At 43.5% G+C, this 21,347-nt stretch overlaps 1 protein-coding gene across 2 annotated transcripts in view; it reads right to left on the bottom strand.

Annotated features, from left to right (window-relative positions):
* capn15 (calpain 15) overlaps positions 1-15,349 on the bottom strand; it is a 38,180-nt gene extending 22,831 nt beyond the window's left edge. Inside the window, exon 1 of one of the 2 annotated variants that reach the window (XM_035145949.2) lies at positions 15,082-15,349. Coding sequence is in view for 1 of the 2 variants with exons in the window: in XM_035145948.2 (XP_035001839.1) it covers positions 10,194-10,372 (179 nt within the window). In the remaining variant the exon portion in view is untranslated. Of the gene's footprint in view, positions 1-10,193; positions 13,008-15,081 lie in introns of those variants that run through there. The other variant, XM_035145948.2, reaches the window with a different exon arrangement.
* Between the last annotated feature and the right edge of the window lie 5,998 nt (positions 15,350-21,347).

Raw genomic sequence — 21,347 nt, 5'->3', positions numbered from 1 at the left:
TGGATGGGTGCAGTGAATAAGCAGAACTTTGGACTTTGGGGTTATTGAAATTACAAACCATTCATACTGTTGAATTTTAATTAATCTTCAGCAGTATAAACAGTGTCGAGGGATTTCCACCCCTTAGACAAAATAACCTCCAACAGTGTTGTTCTGAATTGACTTGCATGTAGTTCATTCCGTGTGGCTGCAGTTCAGTCAATCCAACATATTGATAGTGGGTATATCTAAGCCTTTTGGGGGGGGAAGCAGCACAGTTGGATACCTCCAAAGTACAAGGGGATGGGAGGGTGGGTTTGGAGAGGGTTGGCCCCAAGGGACGGACGTGGTTGCTGTCTGGACAAACCCATAAAAATGTCACAGTCGCTCAAGCTGCTCATGTGTGAACACCAACACAGAGAAGGTACTGTGGGGATTGTAGGGTAGCAGAGGGGAAGGTGCTAAGAGCTGGAATACCACGATGCTCCTTTTTATTGATCCCAGTGGCGAAGATGCTACCCACAGAGTGTGTGGATCTGGTCACATTTATCTGCCTTTCTTCTATGGTTAGAGAACTATGCCCACATGCAAAGGTGCTTCGACAAAGGCTTTTATGGGGAAAGCAGTGGTTTGTGGCTATTTGTAAAATGTACGTGCTGTGAAAACAAGCCTATTTTTCTATGGAGAAACATTTTCTGATTATTCCTTTGTTGCTTGTCACATTAGGACATAGATTTCTGCCACAGTATAGGAGAGACTTGCTGGTTGTGTGGCCCAATTGCTCTTCTCCACTGCAGCACCATGTGTCCAGGCCAACTGATTTCCCTTAGTTCAACTCCATTAAACCTTTTTAAACCAGGCCAATCCCCAGAACCCAGGGGGACCTCTCACAGAAAAGCTCTTGCTCCCAGCTCCACTACTCCCGTCAACTCTCCTCCCAAAGGCAAGGAGGAGAATGGCAGCAGGAAGGGCCTCTAACGTGTCTCTATGGGTGTCTTCGAGTCTGTAGGTTCTTACCACTAAGCGTGTGCAGGCATGTAGCACTATATTTATTTATTGACAGACGAGCTACATTTGTGCCACATTTCGTCCTCTACCTCGAGGCAGCAAAAGTATGGAAGTAGAAGTCCCAGTGCTTTATGTCAGGAGCCATTAGCACTGCATTCATTCCCGTGGGCTGAAGTCAGCACTCCAACATAAACCAGGGCCCTATGGAGTGAGGAGGAAGCTAAGCCCTCCAATGATAATGATGAGGAAAATTAGGAAAACACAATTTTTATGAAGACACACAAACACTAGGAGATCAGTACTTAGCGCTTTGTTTAGCTTTCATCCAGAAGCAATAGCTGTCATGTCCCCATGGTAGTGTGGAATTTGGAAGGGTTCTTAACCTTACAAATTAACATAGAGGGGGTGTGGATGCAGCATCAGTCCCTGTGTGAGAATACGAAGTGCATCAAAATTGTTTGCCAAAAACAATATTTTCATTATGCACTGAAAATATTTATTCTATCTTCAAAAACCTATAGTGTTGCCTCAGACTAAAACACAAACTCCACCCACTCAGTGGTTTAGTTAAATGTGTTTGAATTGAGTGACAGCCCTGGCGTTGATCGCACATGTTCACACTGTGCTTGGTTCTTCAAAGGCCTGCAAACAGCAATGACAACAACAACAACAAGTGTCAACACCTCATGTTTGATGACAGATACTTCCCTGTGGCCATTTTCATAACTGTCAGGCCTCTTTCATCTCCAGCGAGAGAGCAAAGTCATGGTGTCAGCCGCACAGAGACTTTGTCACAGCAATTGATTTGGTTCTCGCCGGAGCACCGGGGATTGTAAATTCATTATGTTTCTGTCTACAGCAGCCGTTCTAAGAGCTTCTCAACGAAATAATCGGCCTCTCCAGGAAATGTTAATACCTGGCTTAAATATATCATTATTTTCAGTTGTCGGCATCGCGCCTATCAAATGAAAGCAACACATGATGAACATCTACAATCACAGTCGTGGCCCCTTCAATGCACTATGAATGCATCATGAGTACACACCATAGACTGTATAAAAAGTTAGAAGACAAGAAAGAGAAGCCAAATTATCTTGATCGCCTCCTGGTGGCTGGCTGCAATATAGTTCATAAATTCTGCCTCCTCCACGTTAATGGGTAGGGCATGGTCCAAACTAAAAAGTCATTGTACATGTCAAATAAATGATCTATGTTCAAGTGTTCATTTGTCAAGTGAGTTTGGTTTAGTTACTTATTTGAAGTTATTAAACTCAGGGTAAAACATTATGATCCCTACTGCAAAGAATCCAAAAGTGCAAGATGGTGGCATTTATCTCCAAGATATTTTAGCTCCATTTCTGCACACACACACACACACACACACACACACACACACACACACACACACACACACACACACACACACACACACACACACACACACACACACACACACACACACACACACACACACACACACACACACACACAAACCTTTGCATGTACAGTACATGCCTGCAGCAGAGGATGACCCACTATTGCCTGTGATCCCTGGACCCTACTTAAAAGGATGCTTTCCGTGTACATGCTCCACTCATAAGAGTGCATACATATTCAGACAAACATCCACAGAGTTACACACAGATCCACACAAATACACACAAACACCTTTTGTCCTTGGCCCTGTGTTCAATGGAGCTGTTCTAAAAGTGCCCACTTCAGCTCCTCTGTTCCTCAGTGTCGCAGACCTGGGAAGCAGGCCAACAGCTTACAGTGGAGAGAGAGAGAGAGAGAGAGAGAGAGAGAGAGAGAGAGAGAGAGAGAGAGAGAGAGAGACCTCACCTCTACAAAACCCATCTTTTTGCAATGAGGTCCTCAATGCAGATTGCTGCCAATAAGGAACCTGCTCCTAGTTCAAAATTCACTTAAGCAAGAACATCAGTGACCCCTGGCTAATTTTGAAATGCTTCACTGGGTGTAAGATAATCATGGAGCACTTCGGCAGACCATTACACGGAGTGTGATCTTTAAAACGCTCAGTGAAAACGAGCAAGTCAGCACCATCATAGTAAACAACCGAGATATTGCAAAGGAAGTCTTTAGGCTGGAGAAAAAAAGGGTGCTGATGAAAAGAGCGTAAAGATGTATGTAGATGAGCCAGGACATAATATGGGTCAGTAGGACTGTAAGAAATGTAAAAGACTGAGCTAAATCTACAAAGGCCCTGTTGGTAATCTAAGGGTTACCTTCGGCTGGCTACTTGAATTCACTCCACATACTGAACCTGGTTGCGGGATCAAGTGAGCTGAGTCTCGCCAGTTTCTCCCTGCCTCGCTGTGAGACATTTGACCTTTGTGCGACAGTCATTAGCACTGCCTTTCCAAGGTTGGCTCTGAGCCCAGGGCCCGAGGGGAAAGTGTGGTACCCTCCTTGGCTTAAAAAACAAGTATCAACCAGATGTTATTGTTGACAAGGCTTTTCCTTAACCAGTACAATTAATTACCCAGTCTCTTTGTGTGTGTGTGTGTGTGTGTGTCTCTGGCTGGCTGTGTGTCTGAGAGAGTGACACAGAGAGAGAGAGAGAGAGAGAGAGAGAGAGAGAGAGACAGAGACAGAGACAGAGAGGGTGGAGTGTGTGCAGCTAGGAAGATTTTACTCATTTAAGAAAATGACTGATCATTATGTGGTGATCAGTGTTGATACTGTTGCGTCATTTCAAACAAGTCTAAGTTTAAACTGTAGCGGGTCAGAGACGTCAGCTGAGCTTGTGTCAATGTAAGAGAGAGAGAAAGAGAGATGTGAGCAGCGGAGTCAGTGTGTGGCGGCTTTCCCTCAAGATCTGGGACTATCATATAGAAGCTACACAATTCGTTTATAGTAATCATAATTTAAAAAAACTAAAACTAAAAAGTGTGTCACACAGGGTTTCCATGACAGTTTATCTTGTGTCTAGCTGTGCTTAGGAAATTAGTAAAACACAATGGTTCTCTGAGCCTAAACACAATAGGAGTAGGAATGAATCCATTTCTCATCAAGTGTATGCGTTTCTACTTCCTTCATACGACACAATAGCTGAGAGATACAAAGCATGCCCCACCTGTTACTAGCTGCTGGTACACACACATTACAGCTCAAGGGTGTGTTATACTGGAAACCACAAAGAGTACGTGCCAAGAAAAATCTGCAAGCAAAACCCCAAAGTGACCACAAGGTGTGCACTTGTATGATTAAAAGTATTTTCCTAGTAAGTCAAACTTGAGCTAAATGGCTCAACAGACACAGAATGTGGTGAAGTGAACTTGTCCGGATGGGGGCTGCTCCTAATTAATAATGCAACCAAGCCATGCTGAGCTGGGTCGGGCTCGTCCGTACATTTCATATGACTCTTTGAAAGGGAATTGTACCGCACAACCTGCTGACAGCAGAGAAATACTGACAGAAAAAAAGCTTCCTGATAAACTATGATCAACAGCATAACAGATTTCTGCAATTAATGACAATAAAAAGATTACTGTACCTAGTGAAATCACCCATTCTAATTTGCAGAGAAAGCTAATGTGTTCACAGCCTCACAAACTACCTCATTAGTCATTGAATATTTGGGGGGGTCTCAGACTCCAGGTTGGAGCGATTTTAAAACACTCACATGGGGTCAATTAAGCCCGATGAATTATCAATGAATTAATCAGTAATGCAATTAGTCAGAGTCATATGATCTTGCCTTTATGGAAGAGCTCAAAACACGTTTTCATTCAGTCGTCCTAATTTTACAATGTACTAAAAAGATAGACGATAGATAGATAATACATTAATGTATATATAAGAAATTATAAAACCATATAATTGCTTTTATCATTTTAAATAATTTAGCAATTTTCTTCGGCTTCTATTGCTTCCTCCTTCACTATCTCTTAATCAGCAATTTGTTTTAATGACGATAAACTAATTTCCCTGAGGAATACACAAGTTCATAATTTAATAGATCAAATGAGATTAACCCAGACTCGATCTATCGATGATGCATTTGTAATTTGTTGCAATTTATTTGGGTCATTTGAATTCCCCGACAAAAGGCTTCTCTACATTCGTTATCTGGGATTACTAAGAGGCCGCGTGGAGTTGGATAACTCTAGGTAGGCAGACTGTGTTGAACTCACTCCAGATAGAGCCGCTCCACACACAAACACGCTCAAATAAAGTGAGTCACTCTCGGGATAAATATTTACAGGCTCAGTTTTATTTGAACGCAGGGAGAGAACTAGAGGCGTAGACCTGGAGATTATTAAATGTTTATGTCAGAAAAATGCTGTGGCGAATGTGCACTGGACAATGATCCTGTTTAATAGCTGCAGCTCTGGAAGTGACAGAGATGCAGGGAGTAATCTGCACCTGCGAGCGCATTAGTCAGGCTTCCCAAAGTGCTGGCCTTACTGCTGCTGCTTTCTGTTGACTTTTACTTCTAACATTACAAACGGATTGATGCCGATGGCCAATAAAACTATAGAAAGTAATAAAAATGCTTTAATTACATTTCTTTGTCATGAGGGTTTGATTAAAAACATCTTAGGAATTATTGCCATTTTTTATCTGCCTATATAACAGTATTGGAAATGGGTGGACTGGTGATTCTGTTTAACAATGAGCTTGGTATTAAAAATGACAGCTATCAAAAGGCCAATGTGCTGTATGAATCGGACAATAAAGATGGTTGAAGAATTTTGCTGCATCTGTACACAGCAAGAACACACCAGCTCTTTCAAACGTTATTTATCACACACAGAAAACCGACTTTATAGAATATATCTCAGCCCTTAAGTCAGTCTGCGTCTGATGGCAAAAGAAATTTGTTTATCACTTCATTATGGCCCTTTTCTTGCGTGCGAGATCAGAGCAAGTCTTTCACTTTAAAGGGATTTTCCCTGAGCAAACATTCCTCTTTGTGTTTCAAAAGGAGCTGATGAATCAGGGTCAGATTAACTGTAAAAACCTTTCTACCTGCCAGCTAATACGCCATGGCATGATAAGTACGACTCATTAATCAACCCTGACAGGTCTCCTGAATTCATTTGTTACGACAAACACTATGGAGCCGAGCCACTGCCTTATGAATTTATCTGAGACGAGTGTCTGGAGCCCAAACTTTAGCAGCAGATAAAGAGTTTCGACTCCGAGACTTAGTACAACAGTACGGGGGATTGGTAACAGTCAAGTCTGAGTCACAAAAGACAACACAACAAGATAATTGGGGAAGTTATGCTCAACTGACACTGAGCAGGACGTTTCTTTAATGAGAAGTGAGACTTTTTGGAGACAGAACATTAAGACTGAATAGGTTTATAAAATGTTATGATGCTGACGCAGACTAACAGAGCAACTTCGACAAAGGCTCCTTTGAAAAAGGTTCCCTCAGGCTAAGACGATCCTTAATAAGCATTGCTGAGGCTTTACAATAAAAGGCATTTTAAAAGCTGAATAAATAGTCCTCTATCAAGAAAATGGAATGCTACAAGAAGGGTGTGATTCTGTAGAAACAAGGGAGGCGTTGTATAAATATTATGTGTCAGGTCAGCGCCATGAGCATGAGATTATCTGAGTTTGGTTATGCTTTTAATGTTTTTCACTTCAAGACAGTTCATCGCTGTTTTTTTTTAAGTTGTTGTTTTTATGTGAGCCTGACACACATGACCCCACACGAGGCCTCATATCCCAGAACTATTATCTACACAAGATTTGAACTAACAATCACTGTTTGTGAATAAGAGACTGAAGATGCTAAGAATACAAATGCTGGATGAGAAACAGAACGTACACCAGTAGCTTCTGACCTCTAGCTATGCCCTCGGTGAATATTTCACGACCGGAGCTCATTTTTGATGAGTGAATCTGTCATCGGTGGAGACAGCTTCAGACAGTTGAATCTTTTAACAGAGGAAACTCTCTGACTGGGTTTCAGCAGCGTGGTGCAACACAAGCGCTAACAGGAAGCTGCCAGGACGCTCAGAAATCGGGGAGGAAGAAGGGGCTGAGATGGCAGGGGCATCAAGGGTATGGTGCTGCTGCCATTAATCTCAAGTTCCTGCAGGCACCCAAAGCTGGAGGGCAGGAACACTGCTGACACAGTGCTGCCTTCAGTCCGAGAGGGAACTTCAAACACAGACAGCCCAGGGTAGAGATTTACTGTCACCAAGACATACATTTAACCCTTTAAAGCAGTGTAAAAAAAAAAACACTTACCATAAGGTTTATCAAGCTAAATGTCTATCTAAGGTCACTAAACAGTGCCATGAGTAATTAGCAGGTTATTGTAATCCTACACAGGTGCGATAAGCCAGCACATGCTTCTTTCTGTGTGTGACTGCCAGGCTACTATGTGTGGATATCTAGGGCCCAAGGAAATTAGGTTACTGAACATATGCAACACATTTCCATGGCAACAGGAGTAGGGGAATCTGGAGACATGTCAGTTTCAGTGTCAATAGGCTATTTTATTTTGCAGCGCCCATCCTCCGTTTTTCTCCAAGAAAGCCACGCTGAGAGACAAAGCCTGCATGCCAAATCTATTCTGCATGCGTGCGGACTGTCCTGACGCGGCCCTGTCTTTGCCAGACAGACGTTAGCAGGGGAGAAGGCGCTGAAATCATTCAGACATAAACACGGCCAGTGACCATGCTGGTTGAATCCAAGTGGACCCAGTTTAATCCAATTAAAGGGAGGAGAGCCAGTGGAATGGAGCTGGAATAAACAGCGTCATCCATCATGCTGGGACAGTAGAGACGCTGGGATTGACACTGGGGAGAGCAGACTCTGACTTTAATGGCTTAGGACTCCCAAGGCCATGTGTAATGTAACACACTGCGAGTGTGGGGCCGAGATGAAATGAAGCACAAACAATAATACCATTGGAATAAAACCGTGTTGAGCTGCTATTAATTAAAAAAGAGAAAAGAGTGAGATTCCACAGTTATGAACTGCTACCCCTCTGTAGCAAATATCTGTCTGCTGAGGGTGTTATTTTTTATCATGAGGGAATCATCACAATAACAGCACTGATTCAGAGCACACAAAGAATCCCAAAGTCAATGGGTCACTGCTGGGTGAAAACAAATTGAAAATACCCAAGGACAACATTGTTCACGAGGTACCAAGGAAAAGAAAAGTTATACTGGACAATATATTGGAGAATAAACTGTATAAAAATGACTGAAGTTAAGCTGGGCTCATAGTGTTCTGTTGTTTCTGTTTTTCATGCTCTGTCACAGCTCAGCAAAGCTTGCCCAACGTTGTTAGGCTCACACAGCAGTGTGTCTGCGTGCATACGACAGTGAGTGCGTGCGTGCGTGAGAGAGGGGGAGTGGAGGCAGATAAGAGGGCATGTTCAGAGTGCTGCTGCATCGTCTTTCTAAAACGTTTTTTGTCAGAACATGTGTGTGTGTCCCTCTCTGCCTTGCAGCATCAGCCAGAGAGGGTGCGTGAGTTGTCTTTGTGCATTTCTGCCTGTGTTTATGGGCTTAGCTGACTGAGGGTGTAGTGGGATTGGTGAGTGATGGAGGTGGAGGCTTGTTGCTACAGAGATGTACAAACACAAAAGATGAATCTGTTGAATAAAAGACAAGTTATGACTTATGAAAAGTAGGAGCCACACTTGAGTTTCATTCATGCGTAGAGGTATGGTTGATGGAACCGTGTTAAAGCATGTGCTTAAGCTAGCCCTGTCTATAGTTTAGAAGTCTTACAAGACTTAGCAGAGGAAACCATGTCAGCCGTAGCTGTTAAACATAGAGCAACTGCAAGGAAAGCATTGACAGCAGCAGGCAGGAATCAAGAAAGATGAAAGCCCAACTGGAGACCAATGCTGAATAAATAATGGCATCCATTGTGGGGAAATGTGATCGGTCTCTCTGAAAATCAATAACTAACAACCGGACCATGATGCCCTGAGTGACTCAGCAACAACTTCAATACACTACAAGCGGTCGATATCAACTGCCTGTTCTTGTTCCGGGAGACATGACCCAAAAAGCGGAAGAAAAACTGGAGACACTTCTAAACAAGTTTATGTGAGGGCGGATCAGAGAAGAGAGAAGATAATTTTTCAGCAGAAAAAGTCCGTCAGAGCTGCCGGTCGAGCTTCTTGCATACTGCTGATGGGAATTTTGACTATGATGACAGTACAATGAGGGGAAAAATTAATTTTTGCAGCACAGTCATTCTAGATATAGTAACTGAATATATCCCTTTCATTCTGTCAATACAGAACAAAAGTATATACAAAAAGCACCTCTCTTCTACAAATAGTTTACTCTGCTGGACATAAATCTTGCTCAGTTACACAGCTGCTGCTGCTCGAAAACACTTTGTTCTTGGAGAAACTCTGAATAGATAATATAGTCTGAGAACCCCCCACCAATTTCAGACAATCAAACTAAGCAGCCTCTAGTCGCTGGTAAGTTTTCTGTGGGTGGAAAATAGATGTGTGTTGACTGAATAAAACAAAACCACAGTGCTGCATCGCTTAACAAGACTCTTAAGAGAATGCATCCACTCTTGTTTTTAATCATTTTCAAAATTAACACAAGTGAATCAAAGCGCCTCTTGAAGTCTGATTAAAAGCATAACAGAAAAACTAATCTTCTAATTACCCTTGGGCTGCTTTTCATTGGGCTCACAGAGGTCGGGTCAATCTATCTGTCCAGGCAATCCACTCAGCGCTGCACAGCCCTGAAATGTAGCACATACTGTGCAGCTGCGCTGGGAGGAACCAATAGGGTGGGATTTCGGTTTACAAATCCAGCTTAGAAAGATTTTGGGTGCATCATAGAAAAAACAGCAAAATGTAGGCTTTGATTAGATAAGCTTTGATGAAACCGTGGATTGGATCCATAGCTGTGAGGTTACTGAATATTCAGTGAGCGTTTCTAAAAGTCTGTGGAAGAGAATGTAGGAAGTTTCTCAAATACGCAACAGTGATTAACAGTGTCCTGTAATGCACATCACCTAAATACTGAAGCCAATGACAACATCAGCACAAGATCCTAAAAGAATGCCAAGTTGTACCCTAACACTCACAGCAGTTCTGTGTAATACAACCCCACTGCTCATTCCCCCTGTGACTCAACCAGTCAAGCCAGGCCACTCCTGCTCCAGTTGCACCCAACGGACAGAGCTGTGTTGGCTGGCACCCGGCTGCTAACAGGTCGGGCTCTTACCTGCGCTCCCGATGAGGCAGCGGGGGCTGCTGCTGACGTGTGATGAAGGTGGTTCCCCACACCGGGCTGCTGTGGCTGTTCCTGAGCCAGCCCACAGGGGGTGACGACGGGTAGGGGGTGCTGCGGAAGCCATGGTCCGACTCAGTCTCCGCAGTGAGGGACGAGGCTGAACTCCCCATCGCCACAGCGATCGGAAACTAGTCTGATGAATAGATCTACTTGTTTCGTTTGCCCCTAGAGCACAAAAGGTTGACAAGGGTTCCACAGTCGTTTTCAGTGTGAGACACAGATTGGGAAGATACTAAAGGGGTTGTTTGGACTACACAGGCGAGACTAATCATGTGTTTCTATTTGCCGCAAACTTCCTGTCAGCAAATTTCCTCATGAACTGTGAGGGTGTTAGAGTAAAAACAAATAAAAGCCATCGCAACAGGGAATCAAAGATGAGGGTACTCAAAGAAATTAGAGTTACTTGCAGGTGGCCAAGTGTGCAGAGCAGGGTGGATTTCCTACAGTGCACAGAGGAAGACGGTCTCAATTGAAAAAGTAATTTCATGTGTAGAGCACTGATTCCACTTCAGCGGCTGGTCTCAGAGAGGAGAAAATACAGTTTTGTCACAGCAAAGGCTCATAATTCTGTCTCTTGTCGACGCTAAGCCTGTAGCACTCTGCACCACATCTTCCACAGTGCCACTCATAATTCCTCCCGCGTTGCCTCCGACACATGTCCCCAGTCTGTGTGCTCTCATGCCTCGTTCCTTTATCCTTTGCACATGCTCAGAAGCTCAACAAAAGCTGGGGAAGCTGCGCACATGAGAACATTGTGTGTGTTCACCGTCTTTCAGCATCTCAGCAGCCAAACAGTTCACCTGGGGAAAACTCAAGGTTCAAGAAGCGAGGGGGTGGGGGGGCATCCAGGAAATCCCAGTAGCATCAAGGTCCATAAAAACAGCTGATCCGGATCAATAGAGGCATGGAACTATAGCAGTCACACAAAATATATTCACAGAGTTATTTACGATGTGGGCAAAGGAGAAAAATCGATGCACTGCATTTCCTTGGGAGGGTGTTGGCAAACCTACAAGTATGCTAATGTCCAAGTGTCATCTTTCAGACATCCAGTCCGACTAACAGCTGCTGTGGAAGTTTACCAGTAAAACAGCCCAGCTGCATTTCTCCCACTGGATAGAAAAAAAAAATCACGATTGAAAAACCCTTGCGAGGAGGCCACTGCTGGTGTTTGCACAATTTTGGATTTCAACTCACATGAACTTCCGAATTGAACCTGAAGAAACTCCAGATACAAGTGGAGTTTTAAAAAGCAGCTACACTCTCTAAACTTAGACTGTTGCCACAACATCAAAAATGTTTACAGCTCATCTTCAAGGTCCGTGCAACATCCGACAGAATACCCGAGAGGAATGTCCCTTTTTCGGGGCTGCTCTGCCAAAAGCAAGGACGAGGAGATGATCCCAGTTTCCGCTGTCTGAGAGACGCAGCTTAATTTCTGTCTGATCCCAAAAGCGCAGTCAGTCGAGTTCATCAACTTGCGCTTGGATCAATGTGGACTCCCAAGCCTGTCACAGCAAGTCTGCGCAGGGCGAAAAAGAAACAAGTATCATTCCTGCGAGGGAGGAGAGGGAACATTTGCACGCACTTTGACGGGTATCGATAGCTTGTAGGAAACCCCGAGGCTGAGGTCTGCGCAGCAACATCCAGTGGTTTGTTTGACATGTAGTGTTAGCTGATTATCATGGCACCAACGCATGGATCACATGGGTTTCAAACTATACTTAAGGGTTTCCAAGGTTCCTGCGAATATTACATGCGTGCTTATCACTGAGGACAGACGCGCATATGTGCTTTGAATTTCGCTTGTGAACAGCACGTATCTCGAATCTCGCACGAATAAAAAAGCTGGCTTGTGTCCGCTTCCACACAGAGGCCAGGGGGAGCACCGTGCAAGAAGGCGACATGCAGGTTGAGGAAACGTGGAAATAGCCGAGGAGGTCTCGTCCAGGAAAGGCAGCACTCAATCGCGGATTTCACCATCTTCCGCCGGCTTCATCTCATGTTCCCAGCGTCTTGGGCTGTAGATGTTGAGCCTTGTTGTCTTACATGAGGAGACATCCTCGCCCCAGTCCCGTTGTCGCCTCTCGGATACGAGTCCGCTCTCCGTGTCAGAACTGCTCCATCCCGGTGCGCGCACTGATCACTCGTTCCATCCCGGGCGCGTTCTGCTCACGATATGTTCTCTAATTCTCCCATTTCCCCCCCGTGATATGTTCTCCCGGATGGGGGGGTGGGGGCTTTCATTCGTCCTCGCTGGTTGCCTGAGCGCAGTGGACGGGGGATGCAATCTCCTCCTAACAGCGGATTACTGGAGTGTCAGCAGGGCGCATGCGCACTGGCCCCGGCGAGCAGAGGCGAGCTGGGGTTTTGCCTCGCAAGAGTCCGAGAGGAGTGGTGGAGGTCTCACTCATTAATGTGAAAGGTATCCCGGGGTAATGAGTGGCAGTGGGTGTCAGGCACAGCTCGGACGGGATGAGGGGGATTCAGTGTTGGGAATCAAACCAGTTTCCATGTCCCACTCGTGTCTACTAGCTGAAATGTCCTCGTGTTTATCTGCTGGCTCCCTGATAAGAGCCACTGCCAGAGGAGGTAGTGAAGGGTTAAGTAGAAGACAGTTGTGACTGCCACACTCATCATTGCTCAACTGTCCCTGCCCATTACTGAGATAAGCCTTCAAACTTTCCCCTTTCCGCTCTCTTCCACTTCATATCACTTTGCTGACCTCATTCCTGATCTCTTCTTCTTCTCCCACTGACTTCGCAGTGTTCACCCATAAAACTATATGAGCCAAAAATTATATCAAGATTAAGATGATCATATCGGTCGGTATCGAAAAAATGTCAAATTATTATTTCTTTTAGGTTTAAAGATTGGTTGTGGTTTTAAACTCTTCTTTATGAGCAGAGATTGACAAACACTTACCATCAGCAAAACATTTCATGAATATGAGGTTGATCACTTATGTGTTGTACCTCCTCACCATGCTTGCACAATGCATACGCATGATATTGACATACTGTACATCAAACCTTTGTCATATTGCTATTGATGAAAATTATATTGCGATATATATTGATATAGTTTCATTGAGCAGTATAACAGCATAAAACACCTAAAACTCATATTCACATGTGAATCCTTTTTTGTTTAGAAATCACTGGGTTGTCTTTTCACCACTAACACATGCTGCTGCAGCTCAAGCAGGCTTGACTGTGTGCCCAGTCGTTTTGTCTGGAACTCTGCCTAACCAGGTGCACAGTGGCTGCAAGGGTGGTTTTCCATGTGCACACAGGGTTCAGAGGGAAACTGGTTTGTCTGGTGAAACCTGACTTGCTCTGTGATTCCAGAGAAAAGCCTCCAGTGTGTGACATAGTAGCTGATGTGGATGTACTCTATAGGTCGAACCTCTGTACCAGAGAGGATGACTGGAGCTGTCAAGAATGTCTGTGTCATGCGGAAAGAGGAGCAGTCAAAACTCCTCAACAAGAGCAGATTGTGTCATGCAGGAAGTTTTCTTTGAATGAGAATCATATCAGATTTACTCAGAAATCATACAACAAAGAAAGCAGTATATGCAAATAAAACTGACGTACTGCATACTGTAGCTGTGTGATAGGGGTAACGACAATAACGTGTGCACAAAAAAAGAAAAAAAAGAACTGAACACTAGATTAGCACTCAGGAGAGCATATATTTCTGCCAAGGCCCTATAGTCCTTAAATTCAACCAAGTTGTGCACATGTATAAAATCAGCCCCCTAATTAATCAGTCTGATTGTTGTCCATGGTAAATGATTGAAAAAGTCAACAAACACCCTGTCTCACAAAGTTAAAGAAAGTGATATAAAAAAAGTCTTGGATCTACACGGATATTTAATGGTCTCTTTCCATCACAAACAAACAAATAAACATACGAAACAACTATAAAAACAAGCAGACAGAGGGTGAAACTGAAAACATAACCTCCTCGGCAGAGGTAATAAACCGGGGCCAGAAGTCTGAGGACTGCAGGCCTTTGTTCGGGGTGCCACCTGTCCAAGTGCCACCTGTCCTGATGCAAGTCGGCACCCCTGGGAAACAGCAGCTGACACAGTCAGTGCCAGAGAGAAAAGGGGGGGGACGCAGGGAGGGAGCGATATTGGATTTCATTTCTCGTCTCCAGGGACACACAGGAGGGGAAGAAGGGAAAGGGAGGATGTGAGCTGATTTCACGGTAAATTGTAAGTTGTCATTTCTGCACCACCCAAAATGTCCTGACTGTCACATGCTTCTTCTGGGTTTTGTACCTCTCTCTCTCTCTCTCTCTCTCTCTCTCTCTAGTGGACAGACTGGAAAGCATTGGGATGAGACTATACCCTGAAGAACCTGACAACTTCAATGTAAACACACCAGCCTGGATTTTTTTATTTTGATGCCAAAACCTTCAACTGTATGAGCTGAGTTCACGTGTCAGGCCACATAAAGAGTATCATCCACCCTGCTGAAGTATTCATGTGCTCCTGTAGTATCTGGACATGCAGATACACCTTCATGACCCCGGCTCCCCTACCAGCATCAGAGAGGAGCTCCGTGTTGTTATTGGTGTATTACCCCGTTCCTAAGTGACCTGCCGCCGCTAACCACTGTCACATAATCAATGTCTGTGTGGAAGAAGCCTGACACTAACATTAGCCAACACAGTGTAGCCACACTCAACAATCCCATTGAGACGGCACGCAGCGGGGGGAGAAAGACGCCGGAGCTCCGCGTAAACAAAGACGCTCTCGACAGCCGTGGCCCCCGGTTAAACCCCACACTCCCAGCCCGGTTCCCCTTACCTCGAGTCGGCGGACGAGGGAGAGCGATTCGGCGGCTTTTCTTTTCCCCCAGTTCTTCGTCTTGCGCGTTAACTTTCCACAGCCATGGAGACGGTTAAGTTCTTCCCGGGGGTTGTGCTGTGGCTAACGTCACCTTCCCCCGGCGCTAGCTTCGCGCTGCCCGCGGCGGCTCCATGTCCCCAACATCGGTGCCAAACGCGCGGTACATGTAGTTTCACTCCGCCGGGTGTTAGCGACACCGATACGACCGTGTAGGTTTACCTCAAACAGCCCAGGAAGGAAGAGGGGGAATCTCCAAGGAGCTAGCGCGGAGCGGCCGTGCGTCAAATGCGCAGCGTCCGGCTCACTACAGTGTGTGTGCGCAAGGAAGCGTGCGTAAAAGCCATTCCAGAATGCCGGCGTAGAGGACTACACTTCCCATGCTCAACGCGGACATTAGCAACCCGGATATCTGGGTACGAGTGTCGTCACCACTGACGAGCATAAGTAACACAAAAAACTGAATTGTTCCTCATTGAAATACTTTTATATCGCTTTAACGTGATTGTTTTTTTTTTGCTATTACTTATATATCTTTTAATCCTTTATTTTGCCATTACTTTTAAATTCTGCTCTATTATTTTATTTGCTTATTTTTTTATTTTAAAATGTATTATATCATTTGCTGTCTGTGATGTCATTGTATGAGTTTGCTTCTTGTCTGTGATGTGTTGTAATCTTGTTTTTGAAGCCTTGTGTAATGTATGCTTTAAAATGTACCATGTGAATAAAGTTATTTTTATGATTTTTATTTTTATTATCATATGGACATTTTAAGTCATTTGATTGCCTTACGTTAGCTTATAATACGTAATGCATAATCACCCATGTTATAGCTAACTTTAAATAATGAGTTTTAAATCGCCCTCTACTTGCAGCCCAGTGTTGAATAATGGAAATCTAGTGACATCTAGTGGCCGTCGACTGTTTGATTTGCGCCATTAGGTTCAGCAATGTTTGGGTCTGGGCACAGATGCAATATAACAGATCATTTCACATCTTGAAAATGTCCCTGTCCTCCACATGCCTCATTAAATGTGTTTCTATAAAAGGCAGTTATCTAAGGCATCCAACTATGGGGATTTCCATGGATGTTTTTTGTTTTTTTTATCCAACAGCCTCGGGTTTGCATCAGCCAAGAAAACAGAAATGAGAAATTACATTGAGTTACTATGGAAGTGAGTGCCTCATGACTTTGGGCACAGGGATGCGAATGATATAAAAGTCCTGACACCAAACGGAAGTTGTATATTAGGCTCCACAAATTAGTAATTTTGGCCACATATAAAATGCTTATAATCCAAGGACTTCTGTTGCTGCTAGTACATTATTCTATTGTGCCCTTCTTCAGAGAAAGCCCCCTCAGGATCTCCCATATCGTATTGTATCATTTTATATTGTGACATATCTCATACAGCAAACTCACCCTGCCAACCCCCTCTTTATAACTCTCCCCTCAGGGAAAAGACTCAGGACCATTGAAACTAAGACTTCCCGTGTCCTCAACAGCACCTACTGTAGAACCATGAAATCACTAAGTGGCTCCTCAATCCTGCATCAGCACTTTACAAACGCAAAGCAATAACTACCTCTGAATTTTAATGTGTTTTGTATTTTAGGGTATTTTTTAAGCACCGGACATCTTTCTCTAATTGCACTAGTTTTATTGTATTTAATTTTATTCTGTATCTATTCTGTATTTAACATCAACAGATGATTGGTACGTGTTTATGGGGAGGGGGTTATGTGTTCACTGAGTTATGTGGCAATAAAATCTTGAATCTTGAATCTTGAATATAACACATTACGTCACACCACATCGTGAAGTATACTACTGCTGCTGTTGCAACCACCACAAGTGTTAATAATGCTTTATATGTTTACAAATACCGACATATTGTTGTATATTACTACTACGGTCACTAAACCATAAATTGTACGTCTGCCATCAAGACAAACATCTGATGATTTACTGCTGCTCTGTCTGTCTGTCTGTCTGTCTGTCTGTCTGTCTGTCTGTCTGTCTGTCTGTCTCTGTCTGTTCTTGCAGAAGGACAATAGTGGAACTAAAATACCATCATACTGAGCAACCACAATTGCATTCCTTACACGTCAGTTCACATGCTTATACGTCAAATCAGATGTGAATGAATGGTTATTGCCTGGCCTCATGATAACTGAAACTAAAAGTAAAACATGCCCCCACTTTTCTTAGTGACCTTTATTTTTGTACAAAACAGAGGTTTTGTTCTTAACACAAAGATCAAAGCCTATAGCTGCAGTATTAAACCTGCTTGAATATTTATGTGTGGATTATATTTATTTAAATATCAATATGATGAAAATGTGGTATAACATTGCTGTAAAGTTACAGTTTTCTTCAAAGAGACATTTCCATTTCCAATTAACTGCTTTGAACCTGATCTATAAACCATGACCAGGTTTAAATACAGTTCAACTTTCATTATTTTGGATAACTCACAATCTACAGAATAAAAAAACGTTTGGGGATCTAACCACCCTGTATTATTTTGTTGACCACTGTTAAGTTATGTGCTGTTGCTTTAAAACCCACGAGTGAAAAAAGAAATGGGGAATAGCATGTGAAACCCTGGGTGGGTCTGGATTATGGCTGTTAATGCCGGTGTCAGCCAAGTTGTTTGAACCGGGGAAATTACAAAGGATTAGGGCCAATATCAACCGGGGTCGGTGGACTTTAATAACGTGGGGGCAGCCGGACCAAGGCTAAAAAGCCATTAACGTCTCGTTAAGATAATTGAGCCGTGTGCAATCAATCACCAGAATTGACCCGGACTGTGGAAAACACAATTAAAAGTAGGACATTATCGCACTGAAATCCTGTTTTGGGGGGGAATTAAGACAATCCTCAGGGGAGAGAGAAAATACAAATCAGCCGTGAGTTAAGAGACTATAAAACCCCTCTGTGGGATCAGAGTCAGTTGTGAGGCGGAGCAAAGCATCCGATGATAGAAGCAGAGGAGCAGGAGAATGAGTCTGGGCGGAGAAAGTTGCAGCTGGAAGTTGATCCACACACACACACACACACACACACACACACACACACACACACACATGTTCCTGTTGTGCTCGTAGCGAGGAAAACATGCGCAGGGGAAAAAGTTCGTACCGGTGTAACAAACTTTGTGGAGTAAAGCTGAGCGGTGACGGAAGCTAACCCCCCGACACGACCTGGGAATAACTTTGAAAAAAGGAGTTTCTTCGTAAAGAAGGTACGAGTTTGACCGCATCTTCTCTTTTTTTTTTTTAGCTCTCCATTAGACACTTGTGCACTTGCTTCATTCTAGAAGAGCGAGAGAGAGAGAGAGAGAGAGCAAGAAGGTACATTCAACCGCGGCGATTCTTTTTGTGTGTGTTCAGGTTGCATACCTTTAGCCTGCTAGCTTACTTGCGTCAACTTTTCGCTGGATGTATTGTTTTCAAAAGGCCAGTGTGTCGCTGCGTACACACTGTTGTCATGACAATGCTAGGGAAACCCAGCGCGAGGCACGTTGGGAGGCACAAAAGACACCAGCGTTCAGTGTTCAGCCTTTCACGAGAGGGGAGAGAAGTTCTGAGAAAAGTTCCCCTCAGAGTGTGAAGTAAACCCACGCAGAGATCCACGTCTTTGTCTTTTAACTCTTCCTCGTGGAATACATCAAAGGAGGAGAGATAGTCTTAAAAGGGGTTTAGTCATTGGTGTCCTGTGCCTGTAGAAAGAGGAACTTTTTGTGGATTTGGAGGAAGGGGGGGGCAGTAGTGGGATATGAGAAAAACTGTTCAGATGTAGTGTGTCCTGTGTTTATATTAGACAAATTGTGACCCTGCTGGCCAGGAAAGGGATGCTTTCAGTCGTTTTATGGCCCAGCACACATGTGGAAATGACTGGCTAAATGACTGGCTTCCACAATAGAGAGTGAGCAACACAATCGTCTTAGGGGAAAAAGGAAAAAGATGTGCGTGTGGGCGAGTGGACGGGGGTTCGTGTCTACGGAATGAGTGTCGTATGTTTCATGGGGCTTGTAGGGCGTGTGGACGGCAGGAAGGTGGGGAGGTCAGAGGTCATTACTCATGGTCGTTGACTGAAGGGCGCACATGGGTACAGATGTAGCCACAGGCCATACATTTTGATTTGCTCCGGGCAAATCAGTCAGCTGCTGGCCCGATGACAAGCAGGATAAATCCTCCTATCTGATGACTCATGATTGCTTATAATTTTGTTGCAAAGGAAGTTTTCATAACAGGTGCTAAAAGATGAGGATCCAATGGACCAGTGCCATGAGCTGTGATATCCCCTTGTCAAACACTGGATGGCCAAAACACAACAGTGGGATTAGTTTAAACTCAGGAATCTTTCTGTTAAGTTATTGTAAACTTTATTACAAATCTAACTAGAATGGAGCATAACTACGGCAAGGTCCAACAGTTCCCTTAAATTCGAGTTGCAGTAAATTACACACACACTTAGATATCAGTCCCCTGAATATGCCCCATTTATTTTCATCAAGATCACTGGGAAATCAGTGAAAATGTAAAATAAACAACACAACAACAGCAACAAAAAAACGCCTTATCTCGCAATGTTTAGGAAGGTGATAACATTTCCTGGATCTGCCCCCTGATCCGGTTCCGCAGCAGTATCTAATGGGTTCTTCATTCCACAAAGTTTTGTGGTAATACGTATTTAACATAATCATATGTGCTGTCCATAATAACGATGGTATAAAAGTACATTATTAGTTATAAGTTATTATTAGTACACAATTATCAGCTATAAAAGACGTATCTAAAATTATCAATAAAACCCCAACTTAAATTAGTAAAATAATTGTAACATGTACAGTTGTAAACAAGTTAAATGATGAAGTGTGTGACAATGTGCATTGTATCCCAGTCTGCACATGTATAGCATGTGTCCAATCTTAAGTGGCAAACCAGTAAAATGCAGAGAGAGAACAGAGTACTTTCAGTTAGAATGTGTTAAAAATATATTCGGGATAGTTATCTAAGATAGTATATTAATGAAGAAACAATCGATCCACAGTAAATATTTGTTTAATAACAGTTGCTACATTTGAGTATAACACAATCTAATTATGTATTTATAGACACGTGTTTGACAACACATTGCTGCATTGATTATTTGTCCTGCCGAAGATCTATGTAAGTCCTCCCTCTCTTCGTGTGTGTCGGGGCATGCTGCCGCATCTCCCGCGTTCGGCTTGCACCCGCACAGACACACACACACACACACACACACACACACACACACACACACACACACACACACACACACACACACACACACACACACACACGAGGCAACATGAACAAGTCGACTTCAAAGATACATCTGTTTCTTATGCATGTTTGATGGGACAGGCAGGCAGTGGCTGGCCACCGCTCCCAGTTACTGCACAGATTAGTATGCATGACTAGCTGGAAGCAAAGCAGTACTGTACATGTGGATGGATATGGTGAGGGAAAGATTTGTACACTACAGACACAGTAAGGTGTTTGATGCTTCTTGTTTTTCATAATTTGATATTTGACCCATTTGGCTTGAGAGCAGCACAAAAAGAAGGATTTCATGAATAGTGACCCAAACGTAGGCTCTGCTAAGGCTAACTGAGGTGAGATTTGGATAGAGCTGGCACTCTAATGACTTCATAACTCTTTCCTCTGCTGTGCAGTTGCCTTTTGTCCCTGCTGTTTGATGTACTCTTGGCCTTTTAGCTGTGAGCAGCTGGTATAAGTCCCTTTGTCTGGTTGTCAAGTCTGTTGCCCAAAATTTCCCGTTCTGGGACACAGTTACAAAAACGGAATCAGCTGGTTGCCCAGACAAGGACTAAGCCCAGTCCAAGGACATTTAGGAGACAGTGGATGTCTCTAATTATATTTGTCAATATTTCATAGAGTTAAAGGAGCTTTCCAGAGCACATCAGTCAGTCTGTATAGCTTAGTTGGTAAAATCTATATTTGCCATGTCCGTCCCTCCTGTCTTCGAATTGAGTCAAATGAGCCCAAAACACATTTTTATTTATATATAACCCTCGGCAATTAATTTATGATTCAAAATTTTAATTGGTAATTTCTTGAAGATTTTTTATTTTTGACATTTTAATGATATGAATAGAGAAAATAAGCAGTCTTCAAATGTCAGAGGTTTTGAATAAAAAAAGAATGACACATATACATTTAGTGTGACT

This window comes from Hippoglossus stenolepis, chromosome 21 (genome assembly GCF_022539355.2).
Source record: "Hippoglossus stenolepis isolate QCI-W04-F060 chromosome 21, HSTE1.2, whole genome shotgun sequence".
NCBI classification, from domain to species: Eukaryota; Metazoa; Chordata; class Actinopteri; order Pleuronectiformes; family Pleuronectidae; genus Hippoglossus; species Hippoglossus stenolepis.
Note: the sequence above shows the minus strand (reverse complement) of the source record. Positions and strands in the feature narration are given on the sequence as shown.